We start from the raw sequence: 17,186 nt of genomic DNA on the forward strand, positions 1-17,186 counted from the left end.
TGGTCATAGTTTATTTTCCTTCATTGTAGTAAAGGAAGTCTAAATTAAAGGTGGGTAATACAAAGAAAGCCGTCTTTATACCTGGTATTTCAGGTCATACCTCAAATGTTCCCATGACAGATATCATAGGAGGAATACTTTTGGTAATTGAATATTATCTAAAATTTGAAAGATAATTACCTAGCGGTGTAAAATAATAATAAATCAGAGAAGAAACATTAAGCTCTTTTTTTTGTCCCTTATGCAGCTTTTGGGGTACTGTTGTGGGAAATTGCTACCTATGGAATGTCACCATATCCAGGTATTGACCTGTCTCAGGTCTATGATCTACTGGAAAAGGGATATCGAATGGAACAGCCTGAAGGATGCCCCCCTAAGGTTTATGAACTTATGAGAGCATGTGAGTATTTTTGCATATTTTAAGTTTAAGGGTCTGAGTCAGCGTTTTGGGGATGATTAGCAAAATTAGGAACATTTCTCCTTGTAATGTTATTAGATTGAATCTAACCACATGGCATATAAAGAGTTGGTCATTGATTAGCCAGTTGGCATGTCATATGCTATACCATTGATCTTACTGGAATCCTAAGAATCATTGTCCATGGCTGAAATGTTGAGTCAGTTTCCCAGAAACACTTGCACATTTAATAGGATAATATAATAAGAGCCCTGGCCAGTGTGGCTCAGTTGGTTAGAAAATCGTCCTGTACACCAGAGGTGGCAGGCTCGATTCCCAGTCAGGGCACATATTCAGGTTGTGGGTTTGATCCCCAGTCAGGGCACATGTGGGAGGCAGCCAGTTGATGTTTCTCTCGCCCCCCTCTCTCCCTTCCTCTCTCTAAAAGTCAATTAAAATATTTTTAAAAATAGAATAATAAGAAATTGGGTTTGGAGTTAGGTAGGGGAGGACTGCTTTCAACTAGATGGAAATGATTGCTAAAGACTAGATGCACGTAACCTCAGTGATGAATAAACAAAGCCCCTTGAAGATGGAAGGTGGTAGTAAAGTGCAGTTGTGTTTGAGCATAAATCTTATTTTCTCATTGAGCATTGGCATTGCCTGCTGCCCTGTCTTCATCAAATACGAACTGCAAGCTCCTCCTTTCGGATAGTCCGTTATATTTCTGAATATGTACAGCTCATGGTTTCTAAGGTTAGAGTGAGTTTGAAGACAGGTTTAACTTTTATTTTTCCAGTGAAAAAAACATGCCATTTTCTAAATTATCTTCCCATCCCTCCTCACCCCTATGTAGAGGGAATAGGAGCGGAGGCTGCATAGAGGGACTTGCGCGGGGAAGTGGGTTCATTATCCTCTGAGTGGAACTGAGAGGCAGCAGCCTCACTATCATTGTGAACATGCTGCAGCTCTGCCTTAAGAGGCACACGTCCTGATGCAGGGGATTCGCTGTCAGGCGCCGCATGGGGTGTCCATTCCTTTGGGGGCTTTAGCATTTCCTCCTTTTGTTACATAGGCTGGAAGTGGAGCCCTGCTGACAGGCCCTCTTTTGCTGAAACACATCAAGCTTTTGAAACCATGTTCCATGACTCCAGCATTTCCGAAGGTAGGAATCTGGTAGTTTATTGGTGGCTTGTTCTGGATAGTGATAATATTTAAAAAATGATGGACTTTTGTAGCTTGGAACTCCATTTCAGGATATTGAATTAATTCTTGGCCTTCATTCTTCTTGTTTTGCTTTTTTTAATTTTTTGCCTTTTTTAATGTCTTGTGTTTCTATCATTTTTAATATTGAAAGTATACTTTAATTGCAAATTAATTCAGTCTCTTCATAAAGAGAGTAAGTTCAGTAGTTCTTTAAGCATTAGTACTTATGTAGGGAAGAGAAGGGGGGGAAAAATCAGTCTGAAAAATATTCCAGCTCCTTGAACCATACCAGCAAATGCAGAACCAAGTCATAAGAGCAATATCCAGAAATTTTATTTCTAAAAATAGATCCCAAGGAAATAATTAAGGGTGTAAACAAAGATTGAGCTACAAGAATATTCCATCAGAGTATACTTTATAATACTGAAAAATTACGAACAATTTAAATATCTAGTGGGCTTTTAATTATCATATTCATATAATTAAATATTTAAAATGATATTCTTGAATTGACATGGAGAAGAGTTTAGAATGAGTATGCTAAGTTAAGCTGTGAACAGTGTGATCCCTTATCTAAAAACAACAGTATGGACACACATAGGCAGTTTTCTGCTTTTTTGTATACTGCTTCTAAAATTGTCAGCAAAAGTCAAACAATAAACTTGTTATAAAGAGACTTTTCCTAAAGAGCTAAAACCACAACATTCTTAGTCAGACTTGCCTATGACACTTTGATATAGTTCCAGAATGTTATACATATTTCTCAAATTTTTCCTTTCCTTCATAATTGAACATAGAACTTACTGCTTAAGTTCAAGCTTTAAAATATTAGAAGAAGAAATCAGGTAAGCTGATTTTTGTCTGCTTTCCTCAGTGATTTATTATGTCTAGGTGAGGAGAAAGGGAAAAGTATAGCATCAAATTTAATAGTTAGTATTTACATTCTAGTTCTTTGATGTATGGAATTTCTATAGGTTGGGGAGGGCACAGCTGGCTCTTGGGCAGCTGCCTACCACAGAACTCTTCTCTGTGTGCTTTTTCCTATGGTGTCAAAGTGGTAGAAGTCATGAATATCTTTGGTACTTTTGTGCCAACTTTTAACCTCTGTTGAATCCTGAGTTAAATATTTCTGCTTCTTTTGAAAATGTTATGTCTTTTTAGAAAATCAGCCCTTATCACTTTTAAGGCTAATTTCAATTCACTACTGCTAAATAAGACGCTTAACGTTATTCAACCCATAATTATTAAGCATTTAATCCAGGGGTCCTCAAACTACGGCCCACGGGCCACATGCAAATACAAATATTGTATTTGTTCCCGTTTTGTTTTTTTACTTCAAAATAAGATATGTGCAGTGTGCATAGGAATTTGTTCATAGTTTTTTTTTTAAACTATAGTTGGCCCTCCAACGGTCTGAGGGACAGTGAACTGGCCCCCTGTTTAATAAGTTTGAGAACCCCTGCTTTAATCTGTGGCAAGGACTATACTAGATCTGAGGACACAGTGGTAAGACACAGCACCTACCTTTAAAGGATGTACTTATTAGTTCTAAGTGAAGGAAACCTAACTCAAACTTTAAGTAATAAGAGGAGGATTTATTGGCTTATAACCAAACCATGGAAAAATGGGGATGGTGCTAATCTCAGAGTCAGTTGAAGCCATGGACTCAAATAGCTTCAGGTCTTCCTCCTTACCCCTTCCTCTTTCCCAAAGCCACTCGCACCCAACATTTCTTTACTTTTGCTTCTATGTTGATCTCTTCCTCAAAATCCTCTAAGTGGCTTTGGACATAGTGGTCAGCATCCCTGAGGTAATGTCTGTCTCCTAGCTGTTTGTAGAGCAGTGTTAGAACGAAATCTCATTGTATTGGCTGGTATTATGTGCCATTTACCCACTCTTGTGGGATGCTAATTTTTAAAAATAATTACCAGCCTGGCCAGTGTGGCTCAGCAGCTGAGCATTGACCCAGAAATCAAGAGGTCACTGGTTCGATTCCCCGTCAAGGCACATGCCAGGGTTGTGGGTTCAGTCACCAATAGGAGGCAGCTGATCAGTGAAATTGCTCTCTCGTTGATGTTTCTATCTCTGTATCCCTCTCCCTCTCTCTCGAAAAACTCAATAAAAACAGCCCTAGCTGGTTTGGCTTAGTGGATAGTGTGTCGGCCTGCAGACTGAAGGGTCCTGGTTTTGATTCTGGTCAAGGGCACACACATGCCTGGGTTGCAGGCTCGATCTCCAATAGGGGGCATGCAGGAGGCAGCTGATCAGTGACTCTCATCATTGATGTCTGTCTCTCTCTCCTCCCTTCCTCTCTGAAATCAATAAAAATATGTTTAAAAAAACTCAATAAAAACATATTTAAAAATAATAATTACCAAAAGATGTTATAAAATAATTACAGAATTTCACAATTTAATTGATCTTTCGGCCTTCATTTTTGTTTAGAAATGAATAGCAAATTATGTATTTGCCTCAGCAAAAGCCACAGAAGCCATGGCCAGGTTTAGTCAACAAAGGTCACTAATGGCTCAACCTTTTTTCAAGACTCTCATTTGCATGAAATGGAATGTATCTACCCTCCTTTTTAGTACAAGCTGCAACCGAAAAATAAAGGCATCTGTAGACATCTGTCTGCTTTGTTCAACTTCTGAATAGGAACTAGTAAGCGAGGATAGCTAAATGACCAGTAAGCATATGAAGCCATGCTCAATATCATTCCTCATCAGAGAAGTACAAAATAAAACAATGAAATCCCTTTACATACCTACCCCAGAATGGCTAAAAGTAAAATCAAACAAAAAACCTCATAACATAAAATGGGCGAGTATGCAGAGTAACCAGAATTTTATACGTTGCTAGTGGGAGTGTAGATTGGTACAGGCATTTGGAGAGAATTTATATGCACCTCATGACCACGCATCCTGCTTATGCAATTGTGAAGCAAAAGATGTAGCAGAATGGTCCCTAGCAACGTATTCATAATAGCCAAACACTGGAAACAAATAGGTGAATTTTGGTATATTCATTCTCACATTTGAACAGTACACAGGACTGAGGAAAAACCCTGCCACACAATAATATTGATGAATCTGTAGATGTAATGTTGAGCAAAAGAAGCCAGACAGAAATAGAGCGCATCTCTGTGATCCATTTACACATCTTAGCACTCTCCAGTTCTTCCGCAGCGGTACGCCTTTTCTGAAAAGAACTCCTTCGCTCTGTCATGAAGTTGTTCTTTTTATCAGCCTCCTTGTCTTCCTCACAGAGGTAGCTGAGGAGCTTGGGAGGGCTGCCGCCGCCTCATCTGCCGTTCCCTACCTGCCCCGATTACCTATTCTTCCTTCCAAGACCCGGACACTGAAGAAACAGGTGGAGAACAAGGAGAATATCGAAGGGTCCCTAGATGCCCCCGACAATTCTGCTTCCAGTTCAGCACCAGGTATGGGTCCCCAGGCAGGCAGTCATTCTGCCTTGTTTAAAGAGCCAAGGGTTATGGTGCTTCTGTTCGCGCTTCCCTGCCCGTCTTCCCGAGGAAAGTGTGACTGGCATCCATTTTACCTACCACTCTAGTCCTCAGCTCTGCGTCAGTGTTAGGAGTCCTGATCTATCCACTTGCATGCAGCTGTGCCTCCCACTCCATTCCCTTAGCTCCAGATTCCCAAATGCTTAGCTTCTTTGCAGTTCTGACAAACACTTCTTTAGTGAACCTGATATTGAGGGCAGTTTGTATGGTAGCTTTTGGAGAAAAGATGAAGGCCGAGGCAAATACCAGCAGGGTTTTTCTTTCCATTTACATCCCATTTCACATTTGGAATACTGATTAATGTGAAAGGGTAATATATGTATTAGTTTCCTGAGTCTGGCTATCACCTGGCATTTAATAGATGCTGACAAAACTCTTACAGTTCAGCCTTTGTAACTCAAGTGTAACAGAGTGCCTGCTTGTCTTTCACATTACTGATTGGCCGTTTCTCATCAGGGTTCATTAGAAGTGCACAGGTCCCCAGTGGGTCCCCAGCACTGCCTCGAAAACAAAGAGACAAGTCACCCAGCAGCCTCTTGGAAGATGCTAAAGAGACGTGCTTCACCAGGGATAGGAAGGGAGGCTTCTTCAGCTCCTTCATGAAAAAGAGAAATGCTCCCACCCCCCCCAAACGCAGCAGCTCCTTCCGAGAAATGGAGAATCAGCCCCACAAGAAATATGAACTCACGGGTAACTTCTCATCTGTTGCTTCTCTACAGCATGCTGATGGGTTCTCTTTCACTCCTGCCCAGCAAGAGGCGAATCTGGTGCCCCCCAAGTGCTATGGGGGGAGCTTTGCACAGAGGAACCTCTGTAATGACGACGGTGGCGGGGGTGGGGGCAGTGGCACTGCGGGGGGCGGGTGGTCTGGCATTACAGGCTTCTTTACACCACGTTTAATCAAAAAGACACTGGGCTTACGAGCAGGTAAACCCACAGCCAGTGATGACACTTCCAAGCCTTTTCCAAGGTCAAACTCTACATCTTCCATGTCCTCAGGGCTTCCAGAGCAGGATAGGATGGCAATGACCCTTCCCAGGAACTGCCAGAGGTCCAAAATCCAGCTGGAAAGGACAGTGTCCACCTCTTCTCAGCCAGAAGAGAGTGTGGACAGGGCCAATGACACACCTCCCAAAAAGTCAGAGGAAGGTACTGCTCCAACCAGGGAGAGACCAAAAGCCAAACTTTTGCCCAGAGGAACCACAGCTCTTCCCCTAAGAACCCCCTCTGGGGATCCAGCCATGACAGAGAAGGACTGTCCAGGGGTGGGGGCAGCTGGAGTGGCAGCTGCCCCAAAGAGCAAGGAGAGGAATGGTGGGGCACGCCTTGGCATGGCTGGAGTCCCAGAGGATGGCGAGCAGACAGGCTGGGCTTCTCCAGCCAAGGTTGCGGCCAACCTCCCCACCACTCACAACCACAAAGTGCCCGTCCTCATCTCTCCCACTCTGAAGCACACTCCAGCCGACGTGCAGCTCATTGGCACAGACTCTCAGGGGAACAAATTCAAGCTCTTATCTGAGCATCAGGTCACATCCTCTGGAGACAAAGACCGACCCCGACGGGTAAAACCAAAGTGTGCCCCACCCCCACCACCAGTGATGAGACTACTGCAGCATCCGTCCGTGTGCTCAGACCCCACGGAAGAGCCGGCGGCCCCGGCTGCCGGACAGCCCACATCAGAAACACAGGAAGGAGGGAAAAAGGCAGCTCCAGGGGCAGTGCCCACCAGTGGGAAAGCTGGGAGGCCTGTGGTGCCTCCACCTCAAGTGCCTCTGCCCACATCTTCCATCTCGCCAGCCAAAATGGCCAATGGCACAGCAGGTACTAAAGTGGCTCTGAGGAAAACCAAACAGGCAGCTGAGAAAATCTCCGCAGACAAAATCAGCAAAGAGGCCCTGCTGGAATGTGCTGATCTGCTGTCCAGTGCCATCTCAGAACCAGTGCCCAACAGCCAGCTGGTGGACACCGGGCACCAGCTGCTTGACTACTGCTCAGGCTACGTGGACTGCATCCCTCAAACTCGCAACAAGTTTGCCTTCAGAGAGGCCGTGAGCAAACTGGAACTCAGCCTGCAGGAGCTGCAGGTGTCTTCAGCCACTGCGGGCGTGCCTGGGGCAAATCCTGTCCTTAATAACTTACTATCGTGTGTACAGGAAATCAGCGATGTGGTGCAGAGGTAGCCACTGTCAGCTTGCTCCTACTGGAAGAGGCACACGTTTCTGAGGGGACGGGAAGGGACTTGTTTTCCTGTGTTCTTGTTTTCAAAAAATGAAAGACTGATACTTGAGTGTGTTTATGTGAAGTACCTCAGCTCTCTGAGATCTCACGTTTACAGGTTCATCTCAAAAATAACAAAAAGCAAAACTCATAGGAGAGGGAAATTGGAGGGGCTGGGCGGGGGTGGGCAGGATTGGAAGCTGCACTGGAATATCAGGGAATGTGTGTATGTGGTGCCGTGAAGAACCAAACCCAGCCGTTCTGACCTGGGTGCCAGGTGGCAGACAGGCTGCCCTTGGCTGTGCCGGGAGACTGCCCGACGGGCCTGGCTGCGGCTCCCATCTGTCCCGCACAGGGACCTGGCTAGGGCTCCGGGAGGTACTAATGATTGTGTTCACCTCACCCAGGGAAGTCAGTGGGACAGAAGAAAGGAAAGCTGAGAAGGTGCTAAGTGAAGTTTCAGCCAAGGCTCTTGGAAGCAGCTATTAGCCTTGCTTCCCCAAGGTCACTTGCTGCAGCAAGAACTGCAAATCATATTGCTGGAATGACACAATCGGGAAAGGTGACCCTGTCTGTTGCTCCTCTCCTGTTTTCCATTGGTGTGTTAATTGGAGCTGGAAGTAAAGAAATCTAGGGAGTACAGTCAGGGAGCTTGAAAGCTCCTAAAATCTCACATTGATCAGCACAAGTCACTTCTCCCAGTCTAGTGTGTGATTTCCTAACGGACCAGGATTATAGGGGTCTCTAGTGGTTCTTCTCTGCTCCCTGCTGGGCAGGCTGTCTTCCTTATTCTGGCTCTTTCAGGCATTAACCAACATTGATTTTGAAATTAGTGGTCATGGACAGGTTTCTCACAGGGAATCCTTTTCTGATACAGTGCCCCTGCATACTGACATGCTAGTCAAGGACTTGGGGAGCTGTGTATTTTGTTATCAACTAAATCTCCAAGAAAGGGGCTCTTCTTGGAACCCAACAGCCAGGCCCAGAGACCAATGACTGAGGAGAGGCTGGTTTGGTCCTAGTGGCTGTTTCTCTGTACCTCTCCCTTCATCACCTTAGACCCAATCTGGGTAGAAAGTAGAGAGAAGCACACACACACTCTCTGGATTTCAAATGAATCACCCTAAATTATTCTCACATGCCTTTCTCCTTTCACAGTCCCCCCTCCCTCCATCGTTGTGCTTGTTTGTAAAGATCACATTGGGAATATTCTTTGATATTTATTTTAATATCATATTTTAAGAGTGTATAATTGAAGGAGCATGTCATTTCTAGAGAAAACCAATTAGATCCTGGAAATCTAATGACTTAACCCTCAAATATATTTTGCCTTTGAAAAATAGGCCTTTTCCTTCCCTACTCATTACTTAGCTTTCATTATTATGGAAGCTAATTAGGATCGAAGGGAGCTGAATCTAATCGGTAGATGTTATTAATATTCTCATTATCAGGTCTAATCCCAGTTACCACTTCATTCTGTTTTTAAAGCTTTGTGACTCCCTCCCCAAGGAGAACCCAATACAAAAAAATAAATACATTATTTTTTTCCTTCCAAAGGAATATTAACTTAGGAAGATAGGAATTCAGCATTGGTGAGCAGTGAATTTTCTTCCTGCCTCTGTCATGGATCCACTGTCAAGCCACAGCCCCGTCTCTAAATCTGTTAAATGAAGGTAATGATACGTGTTCTCATGGGTGTTTCACAAATAAGGGCGTAGTTCTCCCTCTGAGAGCCTCCCTACAAAGCTATTCAGTGCAGTGGTGTTATCGTGAATGGTTTTTCAGTCTCTTCTGTGCTCAGTAGCAAGTCATGAAATTTAGAGCTGTTGAGATTACATTAATTGGGCTAGAATACTAATAGGGAAAAACTATGTTTTAGACAGAGTTTGACATCTTCGACCAAGGAGGACATTTAGTTTTCATCAGAAAGAAAGGAAACCTTGATTCTTATCATGGCTGCTCGAAAGGAGGCCCAGGCCCAGGGAAGGGTGTGAAGGGAGGGGCAGTCCTGGGCATTCCTTGCTGGGGTGGTGGTCTCTGTCTGACACGGAAGATGCAGCATAGGCAGCTGGTGATGTGCTTCGTCTCCTTGCAGCGGTTGGAAGAGAAGCTCGAGTTCCTTTCAGTGTGGATTTGAAGACCAACAGTCCCGCTCCTATCTCCTTCCTCGCCACTTCCCTTCATTATACACTTCCGTAAACTTGAAATCGTTTTAGCAATTAGCCTTTTAAGGGTGGGGCAGGGAAAGCTAAAACTTTAGACTATTTTATGCTGCTTTTTAAGTTTATCCTGTCATTATGGGATGCCAGTTGAGGGATTATAATTGTTTTTCAGGGGATTTTTTTTTTTTCTAAGCAAGGGATCTTTCATCGAGAGCTCTGAGAATACGCCTTGGAGGAACACTACTGAGTGTATTTAAGCTCCAGATTTCTCACCGAAATAGTCTTGAGGGTGGGGGCTGTGTCTTACTCAGGGGTGGCACCTGGCTTTATCTTGCCTACAGTAGGTGCTCAGTAAGTTAATGATTGAGTTTTTTCAACACTGTCAATAGTAAGATTGACTTTTGCAGCACCCCCATCCACATGATGCTTAAACTGTGGAACTTCAGGAGGTGAGAGCTCAGGGTTAAGGGTTAAAGAGGCACTGTCAACTTACAAAAGTCTAATAGAGGTTTTTCCTTTTTCTACTTGAAAAGGACCAGATTTAAAAAATAACCTTATGTAAATTTAAAAGTTTGAATTCAAAGCAGAGAAAACTGCTTTTTAGAAATTAAAAATGTAGTTGAATTCTAATCGGTTTAAAAGCAAAGCAGAGAGCAGGAGCAAAAAGACAAAATGTTGAAAACTTTCTGAAGTTATACACACACACACACACACACATGCGCGCGCGCACACACACACACACATACACCCCTTTGGGCTATGACAGTTTGAATCCTTTCATATACAGATAATACAATTTCAGCTTAGATTTCCTACCTTAAAATGTAATATTTTGTGTAGAATACATCTTTATTGTGCTTTACATGAAGTATTTTTTTAAAAGGCTTTGTGTAAAATTAAAATGTGTGTATTTTCTATTGACTGCCCTTGTAATTTTCAGAGATACAGCCTTAAAAAAATTGGCCCTCAGAAGTTCTCTCAGTGTTTTTCCAGGTGACCTCTGCACATTGAGGTCTTTATGTGGAGCCACTTGCCCAGCTGCATTTTGGGTTTTAAATTAGAATTTTCTTATAATTCAATTGAAAGTTGGCTAATAAAATAGTGCCCGGTTAATAAAATATGCTCTGCTGAGGCATAGCCCATATTTATTTAAGGAGCGTCATGGAGCTTTTGAGTTGAGGATAGAGTATAGTCAGTGATTAAGAGTTCAGATTCTAAAGCCAGTCCAGAAGGCAAGTCATTTAATCGTCCTGAGCCTTAGTTTCCTCATTGGAAAACAGGGATAATAATAGTAACTACCTCAGGTTGCCATAAGGATTAAATGATAATATATGTAAGATACTTAGCTTCAGTGCCTGGCACATACTGAGCACTCCATAAATGTTAATGACCACTATTATTACTAACAAACTTAGTCCAGTGACTCTCAGCCAGGAATGTGCAACAAAATCCTCTGCGTTTAAAAACAAAATAAAATCTGATGCATTGATCAGAATTCCCATTGGGGTGAGGTGAGCCAGTGTGTTTTATAAGAACCCTGCCAGGTGTTTCCGACACTTGTCAGCATCTCGCTTTTTTCCTTATAGCTTAAGATTGGAAGAGAGGACAGTTACTCGCTGTGGATCTCAGCAGTTAATTAGTGGCAGAGCCAAGGCTACAGTTCACTCTCTTGATTTTCTGGTTGTGGGGTCCCTCCCCATTCCTGCTGCCTTGTGAGACACTGCAGAGAAAGTGGCTCAGATAGACAATCAGTCTGCACAGCGCTGCACACACTAAAGCACACGCTCCTGGCACCCTCTGACCTTAAGGGGCTTGAATGTCGAGTGATGGCAATACTAGCAAAGCAGGCAATCTGTAGACGTCAGTAACTTAAACACTGTGTGGAGTCATTCTTTGGGACAGAGCTCAGCAGCACCGCGATCTGCACTTTGTAATAAAGAAATACCAACTTAAGTTCTAAAACCTCGTCCTACATTCCTCTTTCCTCAGAAAATAGCAACATAAAATTTTATTCTGTGCCATTTTAATGATGGAAATAATGTATGTGAAAGCACTTTGAAGAAAAAGTATCAAATGTAATATAACTATAAGGTCAGATTATTAATGTCTATTAAAAGTTAAAGCAGTTGGTTACAAGCTGATCAACTTACAGGCTTTTACCTGTGTGGGGCCTGAAAATGCAGATATGTAAGCAGTCACCTCTGTAACTTACGGCATTTATAAATATGGAACTGCTAAATGACTGTGTGCAGGTTCAGTAAGTGTTTTACTGAACTTGTAGCTCAGTGTTGAATCACTTCAGAAAACTAGGGACCAACTTTCTGGTTTAATTATAATCATTAAAAAGTAACAATGGGCACTCACTCCACAACAGAGCTCTTCCAGGCGCCTGACTCAAGAAGAAGGGGCCCTGTTGGTTGTGAGCCTTGGTCCGCTGCACGTCCAGCCATCTGGCATCTAAATGTGGCGGCAGCAGACACATTGCCTGTTGATGTTGACAGTGTCTTTTTTAACCTGTGTCCTGCGTGGGGTTTTTGTTGTTGTTGTTTTCCTGCGGGGCAAGGGGTTTGGGGGTGAGAGGAGATTGGATGGCTGTAGAACCAGAGCGTTTTAGGATTTCCTATCAGTTATAAATGAGCTTGACATTCATCATCCATGTTTATTTTTTTCTAAGAAGAGTAGCTGAATATAAGTCACCTGTTAGATGATAAAATACCCAAGAGTAGACTGCATCGGTGGCCACTTTGAGTGACAGCTGCACTGTATTCTGACATCTCCTATTCCCTCCCATGTTTGCTACTGATGTCATCACTGCTCTCAGGCTCCGCTCCCACATTGGGCTGACAGGATTGTTTTGTTCTTGATGACTTCTGGGTTTCAGCATCTTGCTTGCATTGATTTGGGATCCATCTCTCTGCCCTTAGCCTTTATGACCGTCCTCTTTATGTAGGTGGGTCTCTAGACAGAAGTTTCTGATGTATTTGTTAATAGACTCCAGCTGACTATATCTCTGTCATAGCTTCTGTCAAGCCAGTAGCGCGGTTCTTTTGTAAATCCCTGATTCAGTTTGAGATCTGTGGGAGCAAGAGAGAGAGAGAGAAAGGCAGCCCCAGGGGCACTGGACAATCCAGGGAAGTAGCTGGTCGCCACAGCCTCCTCACAGAGGAAGGCCTTGGGCTGGCTCTAAACCCTGTCCTACTGTTACCAGGATACTTATATCCTTGGGGTAGAGTTTCAGTTTTCCAACTCCCAGACTTAAAAAAAATCTAATGTAAGGCTTGCTTTTTCGGGCAGGTCAATAGCGCCTGGTGTAACAGTTACCATTACCTGCTCTGTTACCATGGCCTCCACTGCCCACCCCGTTCTCCTGTGTCACTGGGGAAGCATGGGTGATTTCAGGGCTTCTCAGTAACTGTTTTTGCTCCAGCCTGCCTTTCGTGGAGTTTACTGCAATGTCCAAAAAGATGAGCTTCTGTTCTGGTCCTGCTGCCTTTGATGCCACCCACCTGAGGTATATGTTATATCTTGAGATAACGTGTATGCAAGATGACTCCATGTCCTAGATCCAAAGGACAGGAAATTGGGGAAGGCTTCACCTGTGATTATCAGGGTAGGACAATCCCGTGCTGCTCCCCTGGGGAGGAGGCGTGGAGATGACTCAGAGAGGATTGTGCCTTCAAGGATGGGTTTCATGTGTTCTGCAGAGGAAAAGACTTGTCATCCCAGTTGAAGTTGCAAGTTGCTGAACTGGTAGAAATGAACATGCTGGTTGCAGTGGCTCAGAGCCCTGGTCAGGGAGAGTCCCCATTTGGAAGTTCTCCCCACACGGGCCACTGCTCTTCTCTCCGTCCTGCTGGTGAGTGGGGGAAGGATGCTCCTAACTGCATCCTTCCCTCCCTCCAGGTCACTCACTCCTTTGCCCCTATGTACCATTATACATTTGAAATTGTTTACCTCTCCTAGAAAAAGTATATCTTTTAACCTCCTCATTGCTGAGCAACCTGAACACAGTAGCAAGGCCTTGTTAACTCAACCCGCAGTCACAGGTGGTGTGTGAGCAGATCTTCAAACCTGCAGACCCTCTAAATCGGGTGGGGAACCTTTTTTCTGCCACAGGCCATTTGGCTATTTATAACATCATTTGAGGGCCATACAAAATGATCAACTTAAAAAGTATGTTGCTATGGAAGAGCTTCTAGATTTATTGAATTTTTAGTCCCGCCTGTGGTTGCCTTGGCAGGGCCAGACCAAATGGTACGGCCGGCTGTTCCCCACCCCTGCTCTGAGGAAAGGACGGCTCCTGGCTCCTGTAAGTTGAAAGGCTAGACCACACCTTATACCGCCCTGTGTCTGTTCTTTGTTCATCGTACTGAAAGCAGCAAGTTTCTGGGTCCTACACGTCACTCATACTTCTGAGCTGTACACACAGGGCTTGAGGTCTTAGAGCATTCTAGTTAGTTTTTTTGGATATGGTGGAAATGAACTGTCAAATGCTAGCAGACTTAAAGGAAATACAGTGTCTGGTTGGAGCTTGTTTAGATTTGCTCCTGAGTCTTAAGATGGTTTTAAATCTTGTGTTTAAGCACAGCAAACTTTAGTTGGAGAATGGGACTTCTGGTTAATAAAATAACCGTCTGTCAGGATAGTTAATTTCAGCAGTTATAACAGTAACACAGGTATGCCAGATGTCCTCAGGATTCAGAAGATATTGCAGGAGCGGCGTTGCATCCCAGCCACTATTCTGTATGGTTCAGAGTGGCAGCACTGCCCAGAGGCAGAGATGCTTCTGGTAGATGAGCCCTGGATTTTCTCCATTGACAAGCATTTTACACGATGGCCACTGTTTTTGGAACTCTTTTATGAGAGAAATTTTCCGAGTTGGAGAAGTCACCTTGGTTAGGCTGATTGTCCTTCAGAGAAATTAGTATTCAGAAGCTGGAAAGGACGATGAGGTACTCATAGCTATTTAGGGCATATGCTTGAAAACCCTCACATCTCAGGTCTGTGTAGAGGGAACATGCCATGTCCACGTTATGTGCGTACCCTGTTGTCGTGCTAAGAAAGGAGGGGTAAGAAAGGGAGTTAATCCAACCCTGGTTGGTGTGTTTGCCGAGAACAGGCTGCTTGAGCTGTTGTTCTGTGCCCAGAGCCTGTCTCCTGGGTGTACCCCATACTCTTCCTTCTCTGCAGTTTGATTCTGTGACTGTCAGTGGAGGAACCCAGTTTTATGTTCACTTGGCAAAAGTAATTTTGAATATTTTGTGGTGGTTGACAGAATTTTGTCCTAAAACATAGGCTTCAGATTCTTTAAAACTTGTTCAACGTTTATACCAAAGGTCACGCTCTGCAGGTGCATGTGTGTTGGGTGCACATGAGGGTGAGGTCTGGAGGGCCTGGCACTGTGCGCGTTGCTAAGGGAACACAGTGAGACAACACGGGATTTAATGAAAACACATCAGTCATGGGTCACACTGCCGGTGTCGTCAGGTGTTTGCTCTTGTTATTGTAATATATTTTCAGGTGTTTTGTTTTCTAATTTAATTCTCTCGCCCTGTTGTCTGACTGTGAACTGCTAACAGTGTTAAACTTGATGTAAATAAATGAGGCCCTTGAAAGGGGAATGCTGTCTGCCTGTTGTCTCACAAGGCTTGCCAACTTGTGTTTTATTTTAATAAAGGTTGCAATATTTTATTTGCAAAGGAGGCTTTTGATTGGAGTGTTTCTCCCATCGTTTTAACTGACAGGGAATCTGAGCAGAGTTTGTCTCTCTGTGTGGAATAGATATCTGTAAGGTAAAGAAGCTGGGTTTAGCAGTCATCCCTCTGGTACCTGCTGTAGAATGTCCTCTGTGGGGGTGAATACTTCTCCTTTGATGGATTCCAAAGGCATCGTCTGGAGCCCAGCTGGTACATCAGGTGGGTAAGTGTGTGTGTGTGTGTATCTGTCTGTCTGTCCAATGTGAGGTGACTGTAAAATGAGACGTAATTCTTTCCAAGTCCATTTTGAGGACAACTACAAGTAAGTTCTAAAAGTGTTTTGAGCCCAAGCAGCATGAAAAGAGTAAGTAGAACCTCACAGGGAACATTCTGTTCTTTTTTGACTTGATTTCGGAGTATTTTAACAGTGAGCCATTGCTTTTAGATGTCATGTTTCATTGGGTAAGAGTAGGGTGCGCTCAGGTGGTGCCCGTGAGGTCATTAGTGGCTGTTAAGCATCAGCTTGTAAACCTCACTCCACCTGCTTTGGTTTAGTTCAGGAGAACCTTGTTCTAGTTTTCAGAGAAGACATGTCGTGCTCTTCGCCCTGCTTCGTATTACGGGGACGTTTCCATACCTGACGCTGTGGCATTTGCTGAGGAAATTATTTTATCCTTTTATTTTTGCAGAGGAAATCTGGAAATGGTTTTAGAAACAAGTCATTGAAGCCCAAGAGCTGGAGTCGGACTGCCTGGGTCGAACTCCCCTCTCCTGGCTAGAGCTCTGTGACTTTCCAAAGACATTTCACCTCTCGGAGTCCAGTTTTCTTTTATCAAACAGTGAGGGAGTTGGACTAAGACACAGTGTTCAAGATGATATGATTGTAAAGTGCTTAGCACAGGGCACAGCACACGGTAAGTTCTCAAATGTTGGTCACCCAGCCAGGGCTCCATAAACTAGAATGGAGGGCAGCCTTGGCTTACAGTGTCGTGTCAAAACTGACAGCAGTTTTACTAAGTTTTTATTGTTCTGTTACCCGAGCACTTGATCAGTATGAACCAGTTTAATCCTCACAGCAACCCTAGTTGTAAGTTGTGCTCATTTGACAAAAGTGGAAACCAAGATTATGCTGGGGTTAACAGCTTCCTATCATCGCACAGTGGAATGTGGCTGAGCCAAGGCACTCGGGCCCACAAAGTGTTCAAAACCACGGCGTTCCGCTGTTTGCCTTGGTTCCCGGCTGTAAGAGGTTTAGACCTGTCGTTAGGACAGGAGGCACGGCTGGCCAGTGCTGAAAGGATGTCAGCTGTGACTCAAACCTGACGCTATCGACTGTACCTCTTACAATGTGTATTGCAGTTTAGAGCTGGGTATGGAAGAGGGTTGGGTGGCCTGCACATTCCTCCCCAGATGCTCTAGCCTGAGGCAGTGAAGACACCGGCCCCATCTAACGGCTGCAGTTCGGTCAGGTTTACTTTTGTCCCATGAGTGGTTTGAAACTAACTTCCTTCAGCCGTTTATTTGACTGTTTATTGGGGATCTGCTCCCTAACCAGGAGGCAGCCATTTGAGTGAGTGAGGACTGTGGGGGGAGAGAGGTCTGTCACTTCACCTGGGCTCGCGGGGAGAAGGCTGGGGAGGGCTTTAAATGAGGCGACACTTGATGACAAACCCAGCGACCTGCATGTAACTCCGAAGTGTGCGGGGGAGAAACGTGAGCACTCCTCCGTGTCCAGGGCACAGTGCGCATGTGGCCATTCAGTCCTTAAAAATGCCTCTTCAAAGCTGGGAGCATGGAGTGACATTTCCTTACAGAAGAGCAATATGAAGGACGCTTTTTCAGTACGAAGTTGGAGTAAACCGGCAGAGCAGACATCTGGTGTCAGCTCGGTGAGTCCCAGCATCCGCTGGAGTTACTCCTCCTCCCGCCCCCATCAGCGTTCCATGGCGTCTGGAATTTTGCTGAGTGAACAGGGTTACTAGGTC

General features: G+C 44.3%; 1 protein-coding gene across 19 annotated transcripts in view; it reads left to right on the top strand.

Moving 5' to 3' along the window:
- Positions 1–17,186, top strand: part of ABL2 (ABL proto-oncogene 2, non-receptor tyrosine kinase) — a 120,643-nt gene that overhangs the window by 92,566 nt on the left and 10,891 nt on the right. For 6 of the 19 annotated variants that reach the window (XR_009449845.1, XR_009449846.1, XM_059674216.1 and 3 more), the window contains exons 9-11: positions 248–400; positions 1,473–1,562; positions 4,869–5,042. Coding sequence is in view for 14 of the 19 variants with exons in the window: in XM_059674216.1 (XP_059530199.1) it covers positions 248–400; positions 1,473–1,562; positions 4,869–5,042 (417 nt within the window). In the remaining 5 variants the exon portion in view is untranslated. Of the gene's footprint in view, positions 1–247; positions 401–1,472; positions 1,563–4,868; positions 5,043–5,582; positions 15,421–16,985; positions 17,091–17,186 lie in introns of those variants that run through there. The other 13 variants (XM_059674203.1, XM_059674205.1, XM_059674204.1 and 10 more) reach the window with 6 other exon arrangements.

Source organism: Myotis daubentonii, chromosome 18 (assembly GCF_963259705.1).
Source record: "Myotis daubentonii chromosome 18, mMyoDau2.1, whole genome shotgun sequence".
NCBI lineage: Eukaryota > Metazoa > Chordata > Mammalia > Chiroptera > Vespertilionidae > Myotis > Myotis daubentonii.